This window comes from Notechis scutatus, chromosome Z, assembly GCF_049901735.1.
Source record: "Notechis scutatus isolate UNSWTSFEM ecotype Mainland chromosome Z, rNotScu1.2, whole genome shotgun sequence".
Classification (NCBI taxonomy): Eukaryota; Metazoa; Chordata; class Lepidosauria; order Squamata; family Elapidae; genus Notechis; species Notechis scutatus.
Window position 1 is genome coordinate 114,946,677 of NC_142025.1, and position 20,048 is coordinate 114,966,724.

General features: G+C 36.2%; 1 protein-coding gene across 1 annotated transcript; it reads right to left on the reverse strand.

Moving 5' to 3' along the window:
- Positions 1-1,875: 1,875 nt before the first annotated feature.
- Positions 1,876-15,591, reverse strand: LOC148129149 (vomeronasal type-2 receptor 26-like). Its single transcript, XM_087946158.1, has 6 exons — positions 15,395-15,591; positions 14,510-14,801; positions 13,213-14,076; positions 6,798-7,025; positions 4,022-4,148; positions 1,876-2,774 (listed from the first exon to the last, which is right to left on the reverse strand). Exons 1-6 carry the CDS (start codon positions 15,589-15,591, stop codon positions 1,876-1,878), a joined length of 2,607 nt encoding a protein of 868 aa, XP_087802284.1.
- Positions 15,592-20,048: the final 4,457 nt, after the last annotated feature.

Genomic DNA, 20,048 nt, shown 5'->3' on the forward strand with positions numbered 1-20,048 from the left:
GAAAGGGGTAGTAATGCATGTTAAATTCCTTTATTGGAATGGGCTAAGGTAGATAGTAGGGGCTTTACTCTTGTTTGTTGGTTTTTTTTTTCTAAGAGTGACATGTTTCCATTGGTTTTGCTGTTTAGATATGTACGTAAACTGTTTTTTTTTTTAAATGGAAGCTGTTTTTCTCTAATGTGTTCAATTTTGGTGTATCGGTTATCTTCTTTATATTCATATATGGAGTCATCTTTTTTAAGAAGCTTTTTGCTCCCTATTGTGCTTTATTTTGGGGTAGTCCCCTTGTTTAGGTTGGGATTTCTCAATTTGTTCATTGAGTTTCAGAGTGGCTAGAGTTGCCTTTACTTTTTCTTCTAGTAATTCAAGTAGTTTACATTTGATACATACATAGTTCTGGCCTTCTGTGAATGCATGCTGAAAACATATGGTACACTTTGCAAATCACTAGAGTTTCAGTCTCTATTTCCACATTTTTTTTCTTTGTTTGCTAAATGTTTTTACAGAAAATCCTAAAACTTTCAATATTTTCTGTGTCCTGAACTGTCATCTTACAATAATTTTTGAGTTCTTGACCTTTTGTTCTCTGTCTTAAAAAATTCATTACAATCTTCCCTATTTTAAATGTCTCTATTTTCTTTTTTAAAATATTTTTTCACTTTTAAAATAAGCAAACTGTTTTATAAATCTTTATATGAAAAAAGAAATTTTAATTTTTTTAAAAATGACATTTTTTAAATAAAAACTAAAAAAAGAATTTTAAAATTGAAAAAAATGAAAAAAAGAATATTAAATTAAAACTGATATTTAACAGTTGAAAAAAGATTAAACTTAGTATGAGGAAGTTAAAAATTGAAATAAGAAATTTAAAAAATAAAAAGTATTTTTTCTTAAGAAAGGGAATTCAGGAATTTTAAAAATCTAAAAAATTACTGGACTTTTTGACCCTTTATGAATTAATAGGTACTTTTTTAATTTGAAGTCTCAGGCTATTTTCTAGAGTATATTGCTCTTAGCCATATACTACCTGAACTTGAAAGTTTATCCTTTTTCTTCATGTTCAGAAGTGTTTTGTACTTATCCTTTTTTTCCTGCTTTCTTGCCCTTTGGTTGACTGTTTACTGCCATGGTTTTTAGATAAGAGGTGCTGATGAGGGCACTCTTCTTTGCTGGTCCACCATGCTGCTATCAGCTGCTGCAGTGGGTGCCGCTGATCAGTTAGCCCTCTCCACTGCTCTCAGCCTTTGCTTGTCCACTGCATTGCTCTTAGTGCTGCTCATGGTGCTTCACTCCTCCACCCCATAGCTCTGCACTGCTGCTGCTCAAGGTCTGTCATGCTGCACACAGTTGCTGGTCTACTGTCACTACTGCTCAGTTGCCTCTGTTTGTACTACACTGGCTCAACTGACATGTCAGTCTGGGCCACTGGGCTGCCTCTCCACTGGGTCACCTCTCAATTGGGCCACCTCTCACCTCTTTGTACAAGGAGTACAAGTTCTTTTTTTAACCCTTCCTGATGTTTTCCTCTTGATATAGTTTGTAATCAGAGAGAGGTATATACATTTTTCTGATTTGAGCTGAATTTCAGCAGATTTTCTTTAAAAATGCCAGACTTCTTATTGTAAACTGATTCAAATTACTGTTTGTTATGATCATGGGTCACCATACACTTTGAATAAAGCATGAGACAGAAAGAAAAATGCATTTATTTTCATTTCACTACATTTCCCATATTATTCATATATGATAACAGATTGCTCCAGAAATAAATGAATGGGTAGAGTTAAACTTATATAAGATTTATGTAAGTTTCCTATCGAAAGCAGTCTTTCTTTTTTCAACCCTTCTGCTGAAACAGAAAGACCACATCGGGTACTAATTCATCTTTGTGATTTGCTCCCTGTGGTTGAGGTAAGGCCTAAAAACAATGATGTAGCATTTAGGCAAGAATATGCATCCCAGTAAAGCAGCACTGGAAACCAAGATGGAGAAGACCTCCACAGCTACCATGGCTTTTCCTTTTGTGCTCAGATAGGCAGGAAAGAAGGAGATCCACACACTACAAAAGGCCAACATGCTGAAGGTGATGAACTTGGCTTCATTAAACCTGTCTGGTAATTTACAGGCAAGGAAAGCTATAATAAAGCTGGCAATGACCAAGATACCCATGTAGCCCAAGACACAGTAGAAGAAGAAAGCTGAACCCTCATTGCACTGTAAAATTATTTCTTGGAGCTCTGAGTACATGTCCAATTCAGGGAATGGGGGCGATGTCGACAACCAAAAAATACAAAGGAACACTTGGAAGAAAGAGCAGGAAAGAATAGTAGAGACAGCCAATCTATTCCCCACCCATCTCCTCATTTGAGATCCTGGTTTAGTGGCCATGAAGGCAACAACCACAGTGATGGTTTTGGCCAGTACACTAGAAATGGCCACTGAGAAAGTGATGCCAAACATCGATTGTCGGAGAAGACAAGTCACTTTGCCAGGCTGACTCAGAAAGAGCAAAGAGGAAAGAAAACAGAGCATAAGAGAGACAAGGAGGGTGTAGGTAATGGAGCAGTTGTTGGCTTTGACAATGGGAGTATTCCTGTACTTAATAAATGTTGCAAGAACCCATGATGTCAAGAAGAAAAAAACAAGCGCTGCTGAGGTTAAACCAATTCCTACGATTTCTTCAAAAGTTAGAAAAACCAGCAGTTTCCGGATACATCCTTTCTTTTCTTTATTTGGATAATGATCTTCTGAACATTCAAAACAATCTTCCATATCTTGAAAGAAAAACAAGGATATTTGTTCATCTGGGCCTTCCATATTATTGAGGGGTGCTCGGTGTTCTCTCAGCTTGCTTGTTGCCTTGCAGACATTTTATTACCCTAGCTAGTTAATATCATCTGTTCTAGTAAGGAGTGCTGTATGCTCTCAGTTTATAGTCCGGTGTCTTGCCTGTCTCTGTGGGTGGGGTAAGTCTTAGAGATTGGGCTTTTGATGGATGGCTCTTTGGCAGCTTTTGACTGGGGTGTTGTTTACTTGATTGTTGGTCTGATTAACCTTGGACTTAATCTATGCTAATCTGGTTGGTAATTACCGGTGGAAAGCTGTTAGAGTCTTTTTGCTCTCTTTTGGGCTGGTTGATTGTCTCTTTTGCACAGTATATAAATATTGTTCATGTCTATGTGTCTACTAGTGGTCAATTTGTCAGAGGGCCAAGCTTTTAGAAATTCCCTGTGGTTTTTCAACTTGGCTTGGTATAGCATGATCACATTTTCTCAATTGAAACTTGGTTAAGTCTGTCTATATGTTGTGAAATGGAAGACTTTTCATCATGTCTTCTGACTGCTAGTTAATGTTCAGGGATGCATTCTGCCAATTTTCTGCCTGTTCATCCTACATAGTGGTTGTTGCAATCCTTACATTTATGATGTAGGTGACTACTGTTTTTTCTTCTAGGACTGCTGGGTCCTTTAATTTGCTTAGGATGTTTTGAAGGGTTGCAGTTGGATTCTGTGCCTTACTGATTCCATGCTATTGTAGAGTTTGTTGGTAGCTTTTGAGACATTCTTTATGTATGGCATTGTAATTATTTTTAGGGTTTGTGTTGATTGCGTTATAGATGGTTGAGTTATCAGGGACATTTTGATAAAGTTGTGTGTGTGTATATCTTGTTGGAATGTGTTGTATATATGCTCTATTTCCTTTTTTTTGCTCTTCTGGGTTGATGCAGTTCTTTTGGGCTCGTATAAATAAAGTCTTTTCACTGGATACTCACACAACTACCAGCGAACAGCACTCTTTACTAGCACTGATGATGTTACCTAGTTAGGGTAATGAAACATTTGCAAGAAAGGAAGCAAGCTCCAAGAGCACCAATGACTCCTCATTTCAAACTTGAACTTCAAATATTCTCCTTTCTTGCTATTCCATTTTATTGAAAATCACATTATTAAGTTTACGCATCCAAGTAGTGTATTAAAGTTTGCTTAAGTCTAATGAAAAATGGTAGAATTCCTAACCCTACCATTTTGAATGGAAATCTTCCCTTCTGGGCATTGAACGCAGTCATAGCAGCAGAACTGATTCCCCTCAATTCTTTTCTTCCAGGATCCAGGTAAACAAGGGTCATTGCAACGCGAAAGTGGAGGAATCTGGTGATAAGCATAGAAAGTTTTGAAACTGAAGATATTTAACAGAGTTTGCATTTTTTAGCATTTAAGGAGGGATATTTTTTTTATTTTCCAAAGGATAGAAAAAATGTAGGAATTTTTTGAAAAGTAATAATTAGAATGATGTACAAAATTGTGTGTTTGAAGGACAGGGTGAGAAAATAATAACACTTGGTGACAATCTCTCCTGTGATTTAAAATAGAAATACAAACCAAATATGCAAAAATGGTTTTTGTATTGTATCGTGTTTCTCAGAAAATAAGGCTGAGCCTTATTTTTTTTAGACCCCTGAAAAAATGGATAGGCAGTCTTTTCGAGGGGTGTCTTAATTTCCTCCCCCTGCATGCTCCCTTACTTCTTTAGTGGCTGTAAGGAGTGCCCCACCCACACCCTTACTTGTCTACCTGTAACTTGTGGGGAAAGGTTAGGTTCACTAAGATATACTTCTTCTTTTTTTTAAATATTTTATTAATTTTCCAAAGTTTAACAACATAAAATAAACTATATACATTGTTTTCAACATCAAGACATATTTTACATTTCCTTACATTTTTCAATATATCGTTACTAATTCCATTGCCATTACATCTTACTCTTGTTATAAATCAATATATTTCATCTTACAGTTCAATCTTTTCTATAACACATATACATATTTACATACTTCCTCATTCTTTTCCTAATTGCCATTTTATTTTATTTTTATTTCTAAACCAGTCATACCAGGCATCCCAGGCTCTATAATATATTGAATCTTCTTTATCTTTTAAGTTCAATGTTAGCCTGTCCATCTCTGTATAGTCTATTATTATCTTTATAACCATCCCCTCTGATGGTATCCTTGTGCATACAAAATCCTTGCATCTGTAAGTATATGTAATATAGTGTATCTATCTTTTTAATTGCATTTTTGTGTTATTATACCTAATAAAAGAAATCTGGATTAAATTCAATTTTTTGTTTTATAATTTCCTCTAGCCATTTTCTGATTGTATTCCAGTATTTCTTCACTTCTGGGCATGTCCACCAGATATGAAAATAAGTGCTTTTTTCTTCCCTTCACTTCCAACAATTTAGATTTAAATTAAACATTTTACCAATCTAGCGGGGGGTAGATGCCACCTGTAGAACATTTTATAGAGGTTTTTCTGTGGGCTGTGGATATGGTTAATTTGTAATTTAGTCCCCACATTTTTTCCCAATTTTCCAAATCTACATTGTGACCTACATTTTTCTAAGATACACTTCTATGGTTGATTTTTTTTTACTTTCCCATTTCACTTGCTGTGGGGGTGGGTGGGTTCATTCTCTTCTAGCCTCTGCCTTTTCTCTTTGGCTCACAGTTTCCAGAGTTTATCTAGTCTCCAAATGGCTACAGATTATGTGGAGAAATGATAGCATTCTTATCTTCCAGACTCTTAGTCAAGTTATATAATCTAACTGCAAATAACCTAACTTCAGGTTTGCATCTTCCTGCAAAAGACAGACTTGTAGGGTGTCTCTTCCTCTTCATTTCTTCCTCTCTTTGTTTCCTTAATTGACCATTTGTCCTTTTGTAAACAGCTCAGATCAAAGTTGTGTGGATTGTCTTGACACATACCAGTCCTTGGAGGGAAAAAAAGGGGTGGTGGTTTGGATTTGGCATGTAGTTGGTAAGTTACAAAAGTGTTGTTTGGTGGATTTTTAATAAATTAGGATGTTGCTTTGTAAAGCCCCCCACTGTGTGTGTGTGTTCGGAGACTGGGAACATCTGGAAGCTGTGAGCCAAAGAGAAAAAGCAGAGGAGAAAAGGATAGAGGAGAATGGACATGACCCCAAATTGGGAAAATTAAAAAAATCCACCAGAGAAGCATATCTTAATGAACCTAATCTTTCCCCACAAGTTTCCCCAAAGGCTGCAGAGATAACAGGAGAGGGCAGCCTGGATAAATCACACTCTACAAGCATTGCATTCCCTATTCTCACAGGGAAAATCTCTTCCAATACACCCCCACTTTTCCCTAATTCTGCCAGAAACAACCCCTCAACACACACACACACACACACACACACACACAGCAGGGGCTGATCATGACAATGTAAAAAGTCCTGAATGTGTTCAAAAGTGTCCCCCCTCCCATTCTCCCTTTCTTTTTCTGGCTATCTTTTGTTGTGTGTGAGAAAGAAAATGTGGGGGGAAGGTGGCTGCGGGATTTGGATGTGTGATTACTATGGCAGGGAAAGCAAGGATCAAAAGAAGCGGATTACAGAAGCAAGGGCATGCGATCCTACAGACAGTTGAGTTGTGTGGGATGAGTTGGGCAAGTTTCCTCCTCCCTCCGCCTTACCCCCCACCCATGCCTCCTCACCTCATGTTGTAAATGCCATGCATTCACTTAAATAGGCCCAAATTTTGAGAGCAGGCTTTAATTTAACTGCATGCACACAAAATAATGCTGGCCCTTCATTTTGGGGTGAGACATATTGTTGGAGAAACACAATAATATCATTAATGAGTGATTAATCATCAACAACATTTGAAAACAATACTCCATTGTTTCTTTAAAATCCCGAATTCAAATTTTGAAAGAGATTAGGTTAGATATGGGATCACAATGGATTAAGGCATGGACAATTCACTAATTCGATACCTGGTTAAAATCTGGATTCCAGACAATCACATTGTCATCAATCCATAATTCCTTCCCTTTTGGAGCCTGTAGATCCAACTTTCCAACTCTAATTCTCTCAAAGGATTTGTTTGGAAAAGTGATCAAGTTGGTGATGTCGAATCCACCTGTTGCTTCTCCTTTCTCATTCAGGAACACTCTCTCCCCAGCTGAATTGTTAAAAGAAATCCCTTGAAGAAATGAGTGGAGCTAATTGAAAGGGAAAAGAAGAGAGAGGCAATTGAAAGCAATATAACAGAGAAGAGAACAACATGTTCAAGTTTCATTTTTCATATTCCAATAACTATTATTAAACATGTATGCTTAGAAATTTGATAATCAATATTGAATGGAAATGTTCATGTCCACTCCATTATTTATTTGATATTATAATAAGGAAAGATAGGAATGAACTGAAGCACAATGAAAATAAGCTTTTGGACTCATGTAAGGTCATCCAATTTTGTTTTATCTTCACTACTTAAACAACTAATTCAAGAAAGATCATATCTAATCTTTCCTCATTGGTACAAAGCTATTTGAGAGTCTGATTAATTTTTTTTAGCCTGGTTTTAGAATCTGAGATTTAAACATTCCTTGAGAGATAAATGAGAAGCAGAGATTATTGTAAACATAGAGTGGTTTTAAACTATGCATGCTACATCTAAGAAGGACCACCATTTCATTACTCTAAATCTAGGGACAGAAAGCTCAGCTTGTCACCCATGAAGACATCATGAGCCACACAAATTTCTTGGAGAATTGATTTTTTTTTTGGATAAGACAAAGAAAAATAATGTAAATTATCATTTTAGCTAACTATTATTGTGCAATGATTTATTAAATGAATGAATTCTTCATTGGCCACCTGAGTTTAGACACACAAGGAATTTGTCTTGGTGCATATACACTCAGTGTACATAAAAAGAAAATATACATTTGTCAAGAATCATAAGGTACAGCACTTAATGATAGTCATAGGGTACAAATAAGCAATTAAATCATACTAGGAAACAGTCAATATAAATCTTAAGGATACAAGCAACAAAGTTACAGTCATGCAGACACAAGTGGGACGGGATAGGGGATAGGAATGATGAGAAGATTAATAGTAGCAGTATGCAGACTTAGTAAATAGTTGGACAGTGTTGAATAAATTATTTGTTTAGCAAAGTGATGGCATTCGGGGAAAAACTGTCCTTGTGTCTAGTTGTTCTGGTGTGCAGTACTCTATAGCGTAGTTTTGAGGGTAGGTGTTGAAACAGTTTATGTCCAAGGTGTGAGGGGTCTGTAGATATTTTCACAGCCCTCTTTTTGACTTGTTCAGTATACAGGTCCTCAATGGAAGGCAGGTGGGTACTGATAAAGAAGAGGAAAACCTTCTATGCATCAATTCCACCCACACTTTCCTCAATTTTGTAAACAACAAACTAAAAGACTCAAGGTCCATCCCACCCCTGAAAGGACCTAATGGTAAAGACTGCAACAATGACACATTAAAGCCAACCTCTTTAACACATTCTTTGTCTCAGTATTTGTAAACAGCAATGGATCATGCCCAGTATTTCCTAGTCGAACCACAGACAACTACAATGATCTAATACATATTGATTTTACGGTAGACAATGTTGAAAAAGCACTACGCAGTCTAAAACCATCTCTATCTATTCAACCAGACAGAATATGTGCCTACTTCTTAAAAAAGCTATCCACTGCCATAGCCAAAGCATAATCTTCAAAAAATCTTTCAGGACCAGCTCCTTGCCAAAACTATGGTCACAAGCCAAAGTCATCCCCATCTTCAAAAAGGGAGACCCCAACCTAGTTGAAAATTACAGACCAATCTCTTTATGCTGCATCACCTGTAAAGTCATGGAATCAATTATTAACCAATCCATTATCCTCCACTTAGAGACAAACAACCTACTCTCTAATAAACAATTTGGTTTCAGGAAAAAACTATTCTGCAATTTGCAACTCTTACACTGCAAAAACATATGGACTACACAACTCTATCAGGGCAAAGCAATAGATGCAATGTACATAGACTTCTGTAAAGCCTTTGATTCAGTGGTATACAACAAACTACTACTAAAATTAAAATCTTAATTGGTATCTCTGGACACCTGCATAACTAGATAGAAGCATTCCTGTCAAACAGACAACAAATGGTCAAAATTGTACCTTCAACAGTGGTGTCCCCCAAGGCAGTGTTCTAGGACCAACTTTTTTCATACTCTACATAAATGACCTCTGTGATCATATCAAGAGCAACTGTGTTCTCTTCACTGATGATGTAAAGCTATTCAACACCACAGACAATACTGCTACCCTTCAAAAAGACTGACTATGTATCAGAATGGTCAAACAAATGGCAACTTCAAATCTTAATAAATAAATGCTCTGTCCTACATATTGGCAAAAAAAATAAATCAGAAAATAAAATACAGGCTGAATAGTCAAGACCTTCTTGATAATCCAAACTTTGTCAAGGATCTTGGAGTAGTCATCTCTAATGATCTAAGTGCTAGAGCCCACTGTAACTCCATAGCCAAAAAGGCATTAAGAGTTGTTAACTTAATCTTACGTAGCTTTTTCTCTGGTAATATTGCACTACTAGCTAGAGCATACAAAACATTTGCTAGACCAATACTCAAATACAGCTCATCAGTCTGGAACCCACATTATGTATCTGATATTAACACAGTTGAGAAAGTCCAGAAATATTTCACAAGAAGAGTTCTGTACTACTCTACTCATTGCAAAATACCTTATGTCACAAGACTTGAAATTCTAGACTTAGAAAAACTAGAACTATGCCACCTTCGGTCTGATCTAAGTATAGTATTAAAATCATACTTTGCAATATCCTACCTGTCAATGAATACTTCAGCTTCAACCTAACAATACAAAAGCAAACAATAGATACAAATTCAAGGTTAATCGCACAAAACTTGATTGCAGGAAATATGATTTCAGCAACAGAGTGGTCAATGTCTGGAATACTCTACCTGACTCTGTGGTTCCTTCCCCAAACCCCCAAAACTTTAACCTTAGAATTTCTACTATTGACCTCAGCCCTTTCCTAAGAGGTCTGTAAGGGACGTGCATAAGCGTACCAACCTGCCTACCGTCCCTGTCCTATTGTTTCTTTTATTTTTCTTATATGTATCCATGTATTCATAACTATGTTTTTACTTATACCTATTATCTTGTAAGCAATTGACAAACCAAATAAAATAAAATAAATAATTGTTTTTTCTGCAGTCCTAGTTATCCTCTGAAGTCTGTGTCTGTCTTGTTGGGTTGCAGAACCAAACCAGACAGTTACAGAGGTGCAGATGACAGACTCAATAATTTCTCTGTAGAAATATATCAGCATCTCCTTGGGAGGTTTGAGCTTTCTGAATTGGCACAGAAAGAACATTCTTTGTTGTGCTTTTTTGATGACATTTTTGAAGTTAGGTGTCTTGAGATATGTTAGAAACTAGAAATTGGACAAACCTAGAAATAGATACTGTGTTGTCTAGTATTGTAAGAGATGGTAATATGAGAGGGTATCTCCTAAAGTCTACCACCGTTTCTTTGGTTTCAAGTATGTTCAGTTACAGTTTGTTCTGGTTGCACCACAAGGCTAGTTGTTCAACCACTCATCTCTATGCAGATAGATCATTGTATCAACTCCTACCTGCACCTAAACCATTATTTTTATAGCAGTTTCTGGATGATCACAATGGCAGAATACCTGAATGACAAAATAACAACACAGATCAGTTTTTCTATATCTGTTTTATGCAACACAGCATAAATGAGTTGGAAGGGACAAGGGAGGACTTATAGTACACCAGCCTGTTCAAAAAGAAGACCCTACAACAATTTAGACAAATGACTCTCCCATCACTTTATAAAAATCTCCAGTTATGTAGCATCCAGGATTTCTGAAGGCAAGTTTTAATTCATTGTTCTGTCAAGAAATTCTTCCGTATTTCTATGTTTTTCTTATACACAAGTGGATTCTACATGCAGAAAATATTAAGACTTTCCAGAATGGGTTCAAAACATAATTCTACATCAAACTGCTCAATGAAATTAAAATAGGTATCAAATGCAAAGGGAATACCTGCCAAGCCTGCAGATTTGGAAGATCAGTTTTTTTATCCATCCTAGTTTTCATCCTATTGAACCCCGACATGTGTAAAGCCTGCAAAGCATGAGCCACAGCATGAACAGCATTGTAGACACTGTAGCTTTGGCCAGTCATTTCCATTTCAAATATAGGTGCAGGAAGATCCTCCAACTTCATCTCCCCAGTGCACTGCCTACTCTGCATTTTTTGTAACTCAGCTTTTGGAAATGAACAATTAAAATCTTAATTGGTATCTCTGGACACCTGCATAACTAGATAGAAGCATTCCTGTCAAACAGACAACAAATGGTCAAAATCGGAGGTCCTATGTACCTGTCAACAGTGGTGTCCCCCAAAGCAGTGTTCTAGGACCAACTTTTTTCATACTCTACATAAATGACCTCTGTGATCATGTCAATAGCAACTGTGTTCTCTTCACTGATGATGTAAAGCTATTCAACACCACAGACAATACTGCCACCCTTCAAAAAGACTTTGACTATGTATCAGAATGGTCAAACAAATGGCAACTTCAAATCTTAACAAATAAATGCTCTGTCCTACATATTGGCAAAAAAAAATCAGAAAATAAAATACAGGCTGAATAGTCAAGACCTTCTTGATAATCCAAACTCTGTCAAGGATCTTGGAGTAGTCATCTCTAATGATCTAAGTGCTAGAGCCCACTGTAACTGCATAGCCAAAAAGGCATTAAGAGTTGTTAACTTAATCTTATGTAGCTTTTTCTCTGGTAATATTGCACTACTAACTAGAGCATACAAAACCTTTGCTACACCAATACTTTAATACAGCTCATCAGTCTGGAACCCACATTACGTATCTGATATTAACACAGTTGAGAAAGTCCAGAAATATTTCACAAGAAGAGTTCTCTACTCCTCTACTCATTGCAGAATACCTTATGCCACAAGACTTGAAATTCTAGACCTAGAAAACCTAGAACTATGCCACCTTCGGTCTGATCTAAGTATAGTATTAAAATCATACTTTGCAATATCCTACCTGTCAATGAATACTTCAGCTTCAACCTAACAATACAAAAGCAAACAATAGATACAAATTCAAGGTTAATTGCACAAAACTTGATTGCAGGAAATATGATTTCAGCAACAGAGTGGTCAATGTCTGGAATACTCTACCTGACTCTGTGGTTTCTTCCCCAAACCCCCAAAACTTTAACCTTAGAATTTCTACTATTGACCTCAGCCCTTTCCTAAGAGGTCTGTAAGGGACGTGCATAAGCGTACCAACCTTGCCTACCGTCCCTGTCCTATTGTTTCTTTTATTTTTCTTATATGTATCCATGTATTCATAACTATGTTTTTACTTATACCTATTATCTTGTAAGCAATTGACAAACCAAATAAAATAAATAATTGTTTTTTCTGCAGTCCTAGTTATCCTCTGAAGTCTGTGTCTGTCTTGTTGGGTTGCAGAACCAAACCAGACAGTTACAGAGGTGCAGATGACAGACTCAATAATTTCTCTGTAGAAATATGTCAGCATCTCCTTGGGAGGTTTGAGCTTTCTAAATTGGCACAGAAGGAACATTCTTTGTTATGCTTTTTTGATGACATTTTTGAAGTTAGGTGTCTTGAAATATGTTAGAAACTAGAAATTGGACAAACCTAGAAATAGATACTGTGTTGTCTAGTATTGTAAGAGATGGTACTATGAGAGGGTATCTCCTAAAGTCTACCACCATTTCTATGGTTTCAAGTATGTTCAGTTACAGATTGTTCTGGTTGCACCACAAGGCTAGTTGTTCAACCACTCATCTCTATGCAGATAGATCATTGTATCAACTCCTACCTGCACCTAAACCATTATTTTTATAGCAGTTTCTGGATGATCAGAATGGCAGAATACCTGAATGACAAAATAACAACACAGACCAGTTTTTCTATATCTGTTTTATGCAACACAACATAAATGAGTTGGAAGGGACATGGGAGGTCTTATAGTACACCAGCCTGTTCAAAAAGAAGACCCTACAACAATTTAGACAAATGACTCTCCCATCACTTTATAAAAATCTCCAGTTATGTAGCGTCCAGGATTCCTGAAGGCAAGTTTTTGCTTTAATTCATTGTTATGTCAAGAAATTCTTCCATATTTCTATGTTTTTCTCATACACAAGTGGATTCTACATGCAGAAAATATTAAGACTTTCCAGAATGGGTTCAAAACATAATTCTACATGAAACTGCTCAATGAAATTAAAATAGGTATCAAATGCAAAGGGAATACCTGCCAAGCCTGCAGATTTGGAAGATCAGTTTTTTTATCCATCCTAGTTTTCATCCTATTGAACCCCGACATGTGTAAAGCCTGCAAAGCATGAGCCACAGCATGAACAGCATTGTAGACACTGTAGCTTTGGCCAGTCATTTCCATTTCAAATATAGGTGCAGGAAGATCCTCCAACTTCATCTCCCCAGTGCACTGCCTACTCTGCATTTTTTGTAACTCAGCTTTTGGAAATGAACAATCAAATGACTGTTCCCAAACATTCTGCCGAAAGCCATCTCTGAAATCTGAAAGAGGATTTATGGTCTGAAGAAATTCCTTGAAACCTGCAACTGCTGTTGAATGAACAGTGAAGGAAATAGCCCCATGGAACATCTTCAGATCCGAACTGATTTGAATGCCTGATAGTACAAAATCAATCTGCGCAGTCATGATCCACACCTTTCTTAATAATGCAGTTTCCTTGCTTTCAGGGTCTACCAGAAATGTAACAAATCTTAGCCATATAATTGTCCAGACTTCTCCATAAACAAGAAACACGATGGCTTTGCTATTCATCAAATTATTGGAAATAATGGAGATTATTTGATAATGTTCTGTGATACTTTCCAAGTGGATTTGTTGAGGAAGCCTTTCTATAAACTCCAAGCAGATACCATTCTGTAAAAGTAAGGGCTGCATTTTCTGTAAGAAATTTTCTGCATTATTATTATCAACAGAAAATATCCCAATCCACGTCCACCTGAAATGATGAAGCAGTTGGATAATCCCAATGTACTGATGGTCCTCTTTGGGGGCCAGGAAATAAAGTGACGAGAGCTTTCTGGTCTGAAATTCCTCTTGGGCTAATGAGCCATATGTCAGCTAAAAGAATATACAATAGTATTCTATTGAGTCTTTAGATTAAATTTAATTTTCCTATCTTGTTTTCATATAAAATACATCCAAGGAACATTTTTCCTCTAGAATTCTTTTAAGAATATAGTAATACATTTCTTGGACTAGAAGACCTCCAAGGTCCCTTCCAACTCTTTTATTCTGATAATGTTCCCATTGCATGAACATATTTTAAACACATGTACTAGATTAATTGTTTCAATAGAAGCCATTCAAATCTTCCCTCTGGTATGGATACTCACTTCCTGTAACTGGCATTGTCATTTCAGAAAGTAAGGCCAAGTAGTGGATCTTAAGCTATGCAGAACACTTTGACAGAAACTAAGCCTAATCTTTGATCCCCATTAATTATTGTGTAACAACCATTAAGAATTTTCTTCTCAAGCCCTTAAGAACTTACTTGTGGAATCTTGAAGAATCCTATAATTTCAGCTATATAAGATGATGTGACAAAATCCAGTCCCCCAATGATAGACATGAGAGTCTTCTGGTGATCACATTTGTAGTTAGGTACAAATTCTTGGAATTTAAAAAGTAGGTCCAGAGTAGTGCGATAGGTCATCCTTGAATCATAGTAGCTGTCATAGATGTGGAATCCCAGAGTGATGTTAGGTAATATCTGGGAGTCCTCATTGATCTTCTTCACAGCAAAGGCCAAGGCAAGGATGTGCTGGTAAAATTTTATTATTACACTGAAAATGATTTAAATACACCAGTTGAAAAAGGATGTTGGCAAATTCCCATGCATTGGCATCATTTCTATATGAAATAACAAACATTTCTTCCTCTGATGAAGGTAGGAAAGTAATGGGTTTTCTAAAATATGGAAGAATTTTTAAACAGTTCAATGTGCTTTTCTACATTATTTACATGATTTGTAACAAATATCTGCTACAAGAAATAAAAATAACACTTTTTTTCATGAAACTCCATTTAGTTTCTAACTTTCCCCCAAAATATAGATTATGAACAATTCCAGGATGTAATAGCCATTTATTGTATATGTGTTTTCTTCAGAGTGATAATACATTTTTTTTAAAAAAAATTACCTTAATCTTTCTAAATGTTCTTCACAAGATATTTTGCACCAAAGTTTCATACATTGTATGACAAACTCCTTACCATAAATTAAAGGGAAAAGGTTTATTCTCCCGTAACTAAAAGCATTCGAAAGATAAACTTAGATTAGATATAAAACCTACGTTTATAATAAGAACTTTTTACTCTCATAAGCAATTTTTGAGAAACTGATTAAGATTAGAAAAAGTTAAAAAGGAATCCTTACTTTGATACATCATAAGATGTTATATAAGGATGTTCATTAAAATTAATTTCATAAAGGTTGTAAAAGGTGTGGGACACTATTCCACCAATGATGAGGTCCCCAGGCTGGTTCCACTCATGTGGAACAAGAAAAGCATCACTTGCTGGGCAGCTCAGAGTCCCTATTTTCTTCATCAAGAACATCAGGAGGAACAACATTTTCACTCTTGAAAATGTCTCCTCCTTTCATGCTCTCCTACAATAAAGGTTGTATTATTCCAATAGTGACTAATTAAAGGTTTATACCTGAGAATGCAGCTAATCAGAAAATCCACCATTGGGTATTTGAAGATCCATGAGAGTGCAAATTCATGTCTTGTATAAATTAATATATATTTTTGAAGAGGAAAATAGAGGCAGGAAACTCATTGCAATGACTCTGACCCACGGCCATTATTATCCTTCTGTCAATCCCTTGGGGTTCAAGATACATTGATTGTTGTTGACTTGAAATAGGCTTCTGTTCAGTCTTGGAGGTTTTCACCTAGTGAAGAAAATATGGTGATGCCTACAGGAGATAATTACTTTGTTTTTGATGAGAGAATAAATGGCTGATGTTTAAATGTGCACTTGCTAATAAAATGTAGAGAGGGGAATTTGCAAAACAAGTTGCTTCATTTTTGAAATGTATGTTATTTTTACAATGAATAATAAATGCAGTTCACCTTCCTTTGCATAGCACTAAGATGCACAGATATTTTGACATTAACTCCTTTAAAGAAAGTTAATTACTTGTGCTTTTGGGGTTTTTTTTTGTCTCTGGATGTAAAATTTCTTCATATTAAACTTCATTTTGTTGGATAGGGTCAATTGTTTAAGTATGCCAAAATCTTTTTGGATTCTGAACTTGTTTTCTGGGGTGATAGCTATTCCTGCCAACTTAGTATCATCTGCAAATTTGATGACTTCCCTTCAATTCCCTCATCTAAGATGTTTATGATGATATTGAAGAGTACTGGGCCGAAGACCGAAACTTGTGGTACCCCAGTGCTTACTACCCTCCATATTATTCTTTGTCAAAGAATGAAATACATTTGGTATGGCATGATCTGTTTTTAACAAACCCGTGCTGGATACAAATTATAATTTTATTATAACGAATATTTTATTAATTTCTAGATGCTCATGGATCTGTTTTTTAAATTATTTTTTCCAGTATCTTCCCAGGTATTTTAGTTAAACTGATTGGTCTGTGGTTCCCTGGGTCTGTCGCCCCACCTTTTCTTTTTTCTTTTTTAAGATGGGAGCCACATCAGCTTTTTTCAAATCCTCTGGTAGCTACCCAGTGCTCCAAGATTTTTTAAAGATACCATGTCACTCTTAGAGGAAAATAAACAACCAAGAAGAAAGCTCCTACTATCTATCTTAGCCCATTCCAATGAAGCCCCTCTGAAACTGAACAATTACTTTTAAAGTTTTCCCCGGGAGAAAAATATATAGACTGTCACAAAAGAGCATTCATCAATGGTTTCTTTTTTAAAAAAGAGGCACAAGCCAGCATTTCTACAACAGGAAGAAAATTATTCCATCCTTCCTTAGGGGAAAAAGGTGAATATTGGTGATAAGAGATTCAATTCTTCAAGGAACAGAGACTATAGTCTGCAGACAAGGAAGTCAATCTAGCAAGTTATATAGTCTCCCTGGAGCAAAAATCAATGTTGTAAGATTTTTGTAAGATGAATATCTTACAAAAATGATCAAACACATAGATTACTATCCCTTTCTTCTCCTATATGTGGGGACCAATGACACAACCATGAATCTGAAGATTATAACAAGAGATTACGAATAGCTAGGGAAGAAATTAAAGAATTAAGAGTACAAGCAGTATTTTCAGTTATACTTCCAATGAGAGAGCAAAGGATTTTAAAAATGAACCATTGGCTTAAAACTGGTGTTGTCAACAGAACTTTGGCTTCATAGCCAATGGTCTGCATTGCCAAGATGAAGGGCTACTGAAAAGGGATGGACTGCATCTCACAATAACTGGAAACAATGCATTCAGAAAATGTCTGGCTCATCTTATCCAACAGGCTTTAAACTAAATTTGAAGTGGGAATGGGACAGTCTTAATGACCTATAGAACCTACTTCCAAGCAAAAACTACCCTGGTTGGGAGAGAAACTCTACAGCAAGTGGGAGCTTGAGCAGATTCTTAACCATCTTAGCTGACAACTTTGTCATTCAAATATAGGTTAGAGAATTAGAGGAAAAACCATACTGGATCTAATTCTTACTAATAGAGAAAGAAGTGATTGATGGAGTTGAAGTTGCTGGAACCTTGGGCAAGAGTGACACTATCATACTAGACTTCAATATAATGCAAATACAAGCAATAGAATACAATCCAACCAGTGTCTTAATCTTTAAAAGAGCTGATTTGAAAAAACTCAGAGAGGCTAAGCAAAATGTTCATGGATAAATAGCCTAAAGGAGAAAACAACTAAAAGAAGCATGGGAAATACTGAAAAAATATGATCATAAAAGCCTAGTCCAACACAATAAAACTAAAAAAAGAAAAACAAGAAATCCAAGAAGAAACCAGCATGGTTGCATAAAGATCTATCTGCTAAACTGAAAGATAAAAAGGATACGTACAAAAAATGGAAAGAGGGACACATAACTAAGGCAGAATATCAGCAGATAGCCCAAATCTGCAGAGATGAAGTCAGGAAAGCAAAAGCTCAGGATGAACAAAGTTTGCAACAAAAGTCAAAGATAATAAATCAGTCCACTAAAAAGAGAAGATGGCAAGGAAGTTGCAGGCAATAGAGACAAAGCAGAGCTGCTTAACTCATTCTTTTCATCAGTCTTCACTCAAAAAAAAAGCTATAGCCCAACCTACTAAAAACATAACTGTAAAAGACAGACTAGAAATAAAAATTAAAATAAGCAAGAAAATAGTAAGCGAACACCTATCTGACTTTGATGAATGTAAATTACCTGGACCTGATGGATTATATCTGAGAGTTCTGAGGGAGCTGGCAGATGTTATTCAGAACCATTGTATTCTCTTCTTCCTAGCACTACAATTTTCAGTCCAGTCAAAGTAAAAATTTCAGTTGCTTTTATTTGAACAATATGCTTAAGTTGGGAGAAGATGATGAAATAGAGCTCAAGCAAATTATGGAAAATAGTGGCAGAGGGAACTTCTGGAGGGCTTTAGTGGACAAAGAGTTTGAACTGGTTACATTATTTAAGAACAGTTCTGGAAACCACCCATAATACTTGCTGATATCTTTGTAACATTTTTTCTTTGAAATTTTTCTCTGTCCCTCAGTTTAATTTTCCTTATTAGAAAAGAGACAATGTCTGTGCTGCTGTGAAAAAAATTAAGGAGCTCAGTAGTACTTAAAGGCATGGTTACATAGACATGTTGTTAATTCTGGAACATGAGGACAGTCGCATGTTCTCTGCAAGGAGCAAATGTCAGGAAGAGCAAGTTTACATCTGTTTCCTATACTAGGCTAATTTTCTGAGTAGCTTAGTCCCAATGAAACATCCAAATCCAGAGAGGAATTCCAATAGGGGAAGGAAGCCATTTCTGTGATATCTATTCTTCTCACAGAGTTTATTGTGGACTCAAAAGGTCAATTTCCAAGCAATTTATGCTGATATATAGTGAGTTTTGAGAATTTTCTCAGAGACCCAGAGGAAGAAGGCTGTGCAAACATTATATTTTGTTACATGCATTAAGGCTGGGTAGTGGGTTGTCAGCGATCTAGGAGAACGGAAGGAAGGGAGGGATGAAGGAAGAGAGGAAAAGAGGGAGGGAGAGAAGGGAAAGGAAAGGACAAAGGAAGGGAAGAAGGAAGGAAAGGAAGAAAGGAAGGATCTCTAAATTAATACAAGTCCTCTACTAAACCTTACATTCCAAGAGGTTCATTGGGCATATGCAAATATCATCATGAATTGTCCCATTTAAAAGCAGGGTCCTCATCTTGTATTTTTACATTTTTTTTTCAAATTGTACATGTCAAACTGCAGGAAATTCATTTAAAAATACACTATGAAATTCTTGCTATTGTTTTTTCTCTCTGATAAGCCATGTAGTACTGTGCATAATTTTAGAGAAAACAACAATATGATTGTTTTTCCTGATGAATGTGAATTATATTTTTTATTGTTCTTGCTTCTTTATGGTCCCTTTCTGATGTACAAGTTCTTTCATCAAGGCTGGGAATCATAAGATCAGGGCAAAATCTCAATTTGCTCTATAAAATTACTTGTGTCTCCATCACTGATAGTAACTGTGTTTGGGACTGGATCTATCAGCCTCCAGGGAAAGGGTTAGAATAGAAAGCAGAATCTACCTCTAAGATGGAAAAAATGATTTTCATCTTCTATTCAAAGCCAAACCACCATTCCTTCAGACAACCCTAAGAGTGAGTTTTCCCTTCAGTTGAACTCCTTGTCAGCTGCGGACACTAACACGTATTATTGTGTTGGAGAACCAAACTGCCCAATTTTGCCTGCTCTTCTGAGCAAAACCAGGAAGCTGATTCTGAGAGACAAGGAATTTCTGTTCCATCCAGCGGATCAACATTTTAGACAATGAATCGCTTCCTTCTCATTAGGTGGCCAAAGTATTTGAGTTTATCTTCGGGATCTGGCCT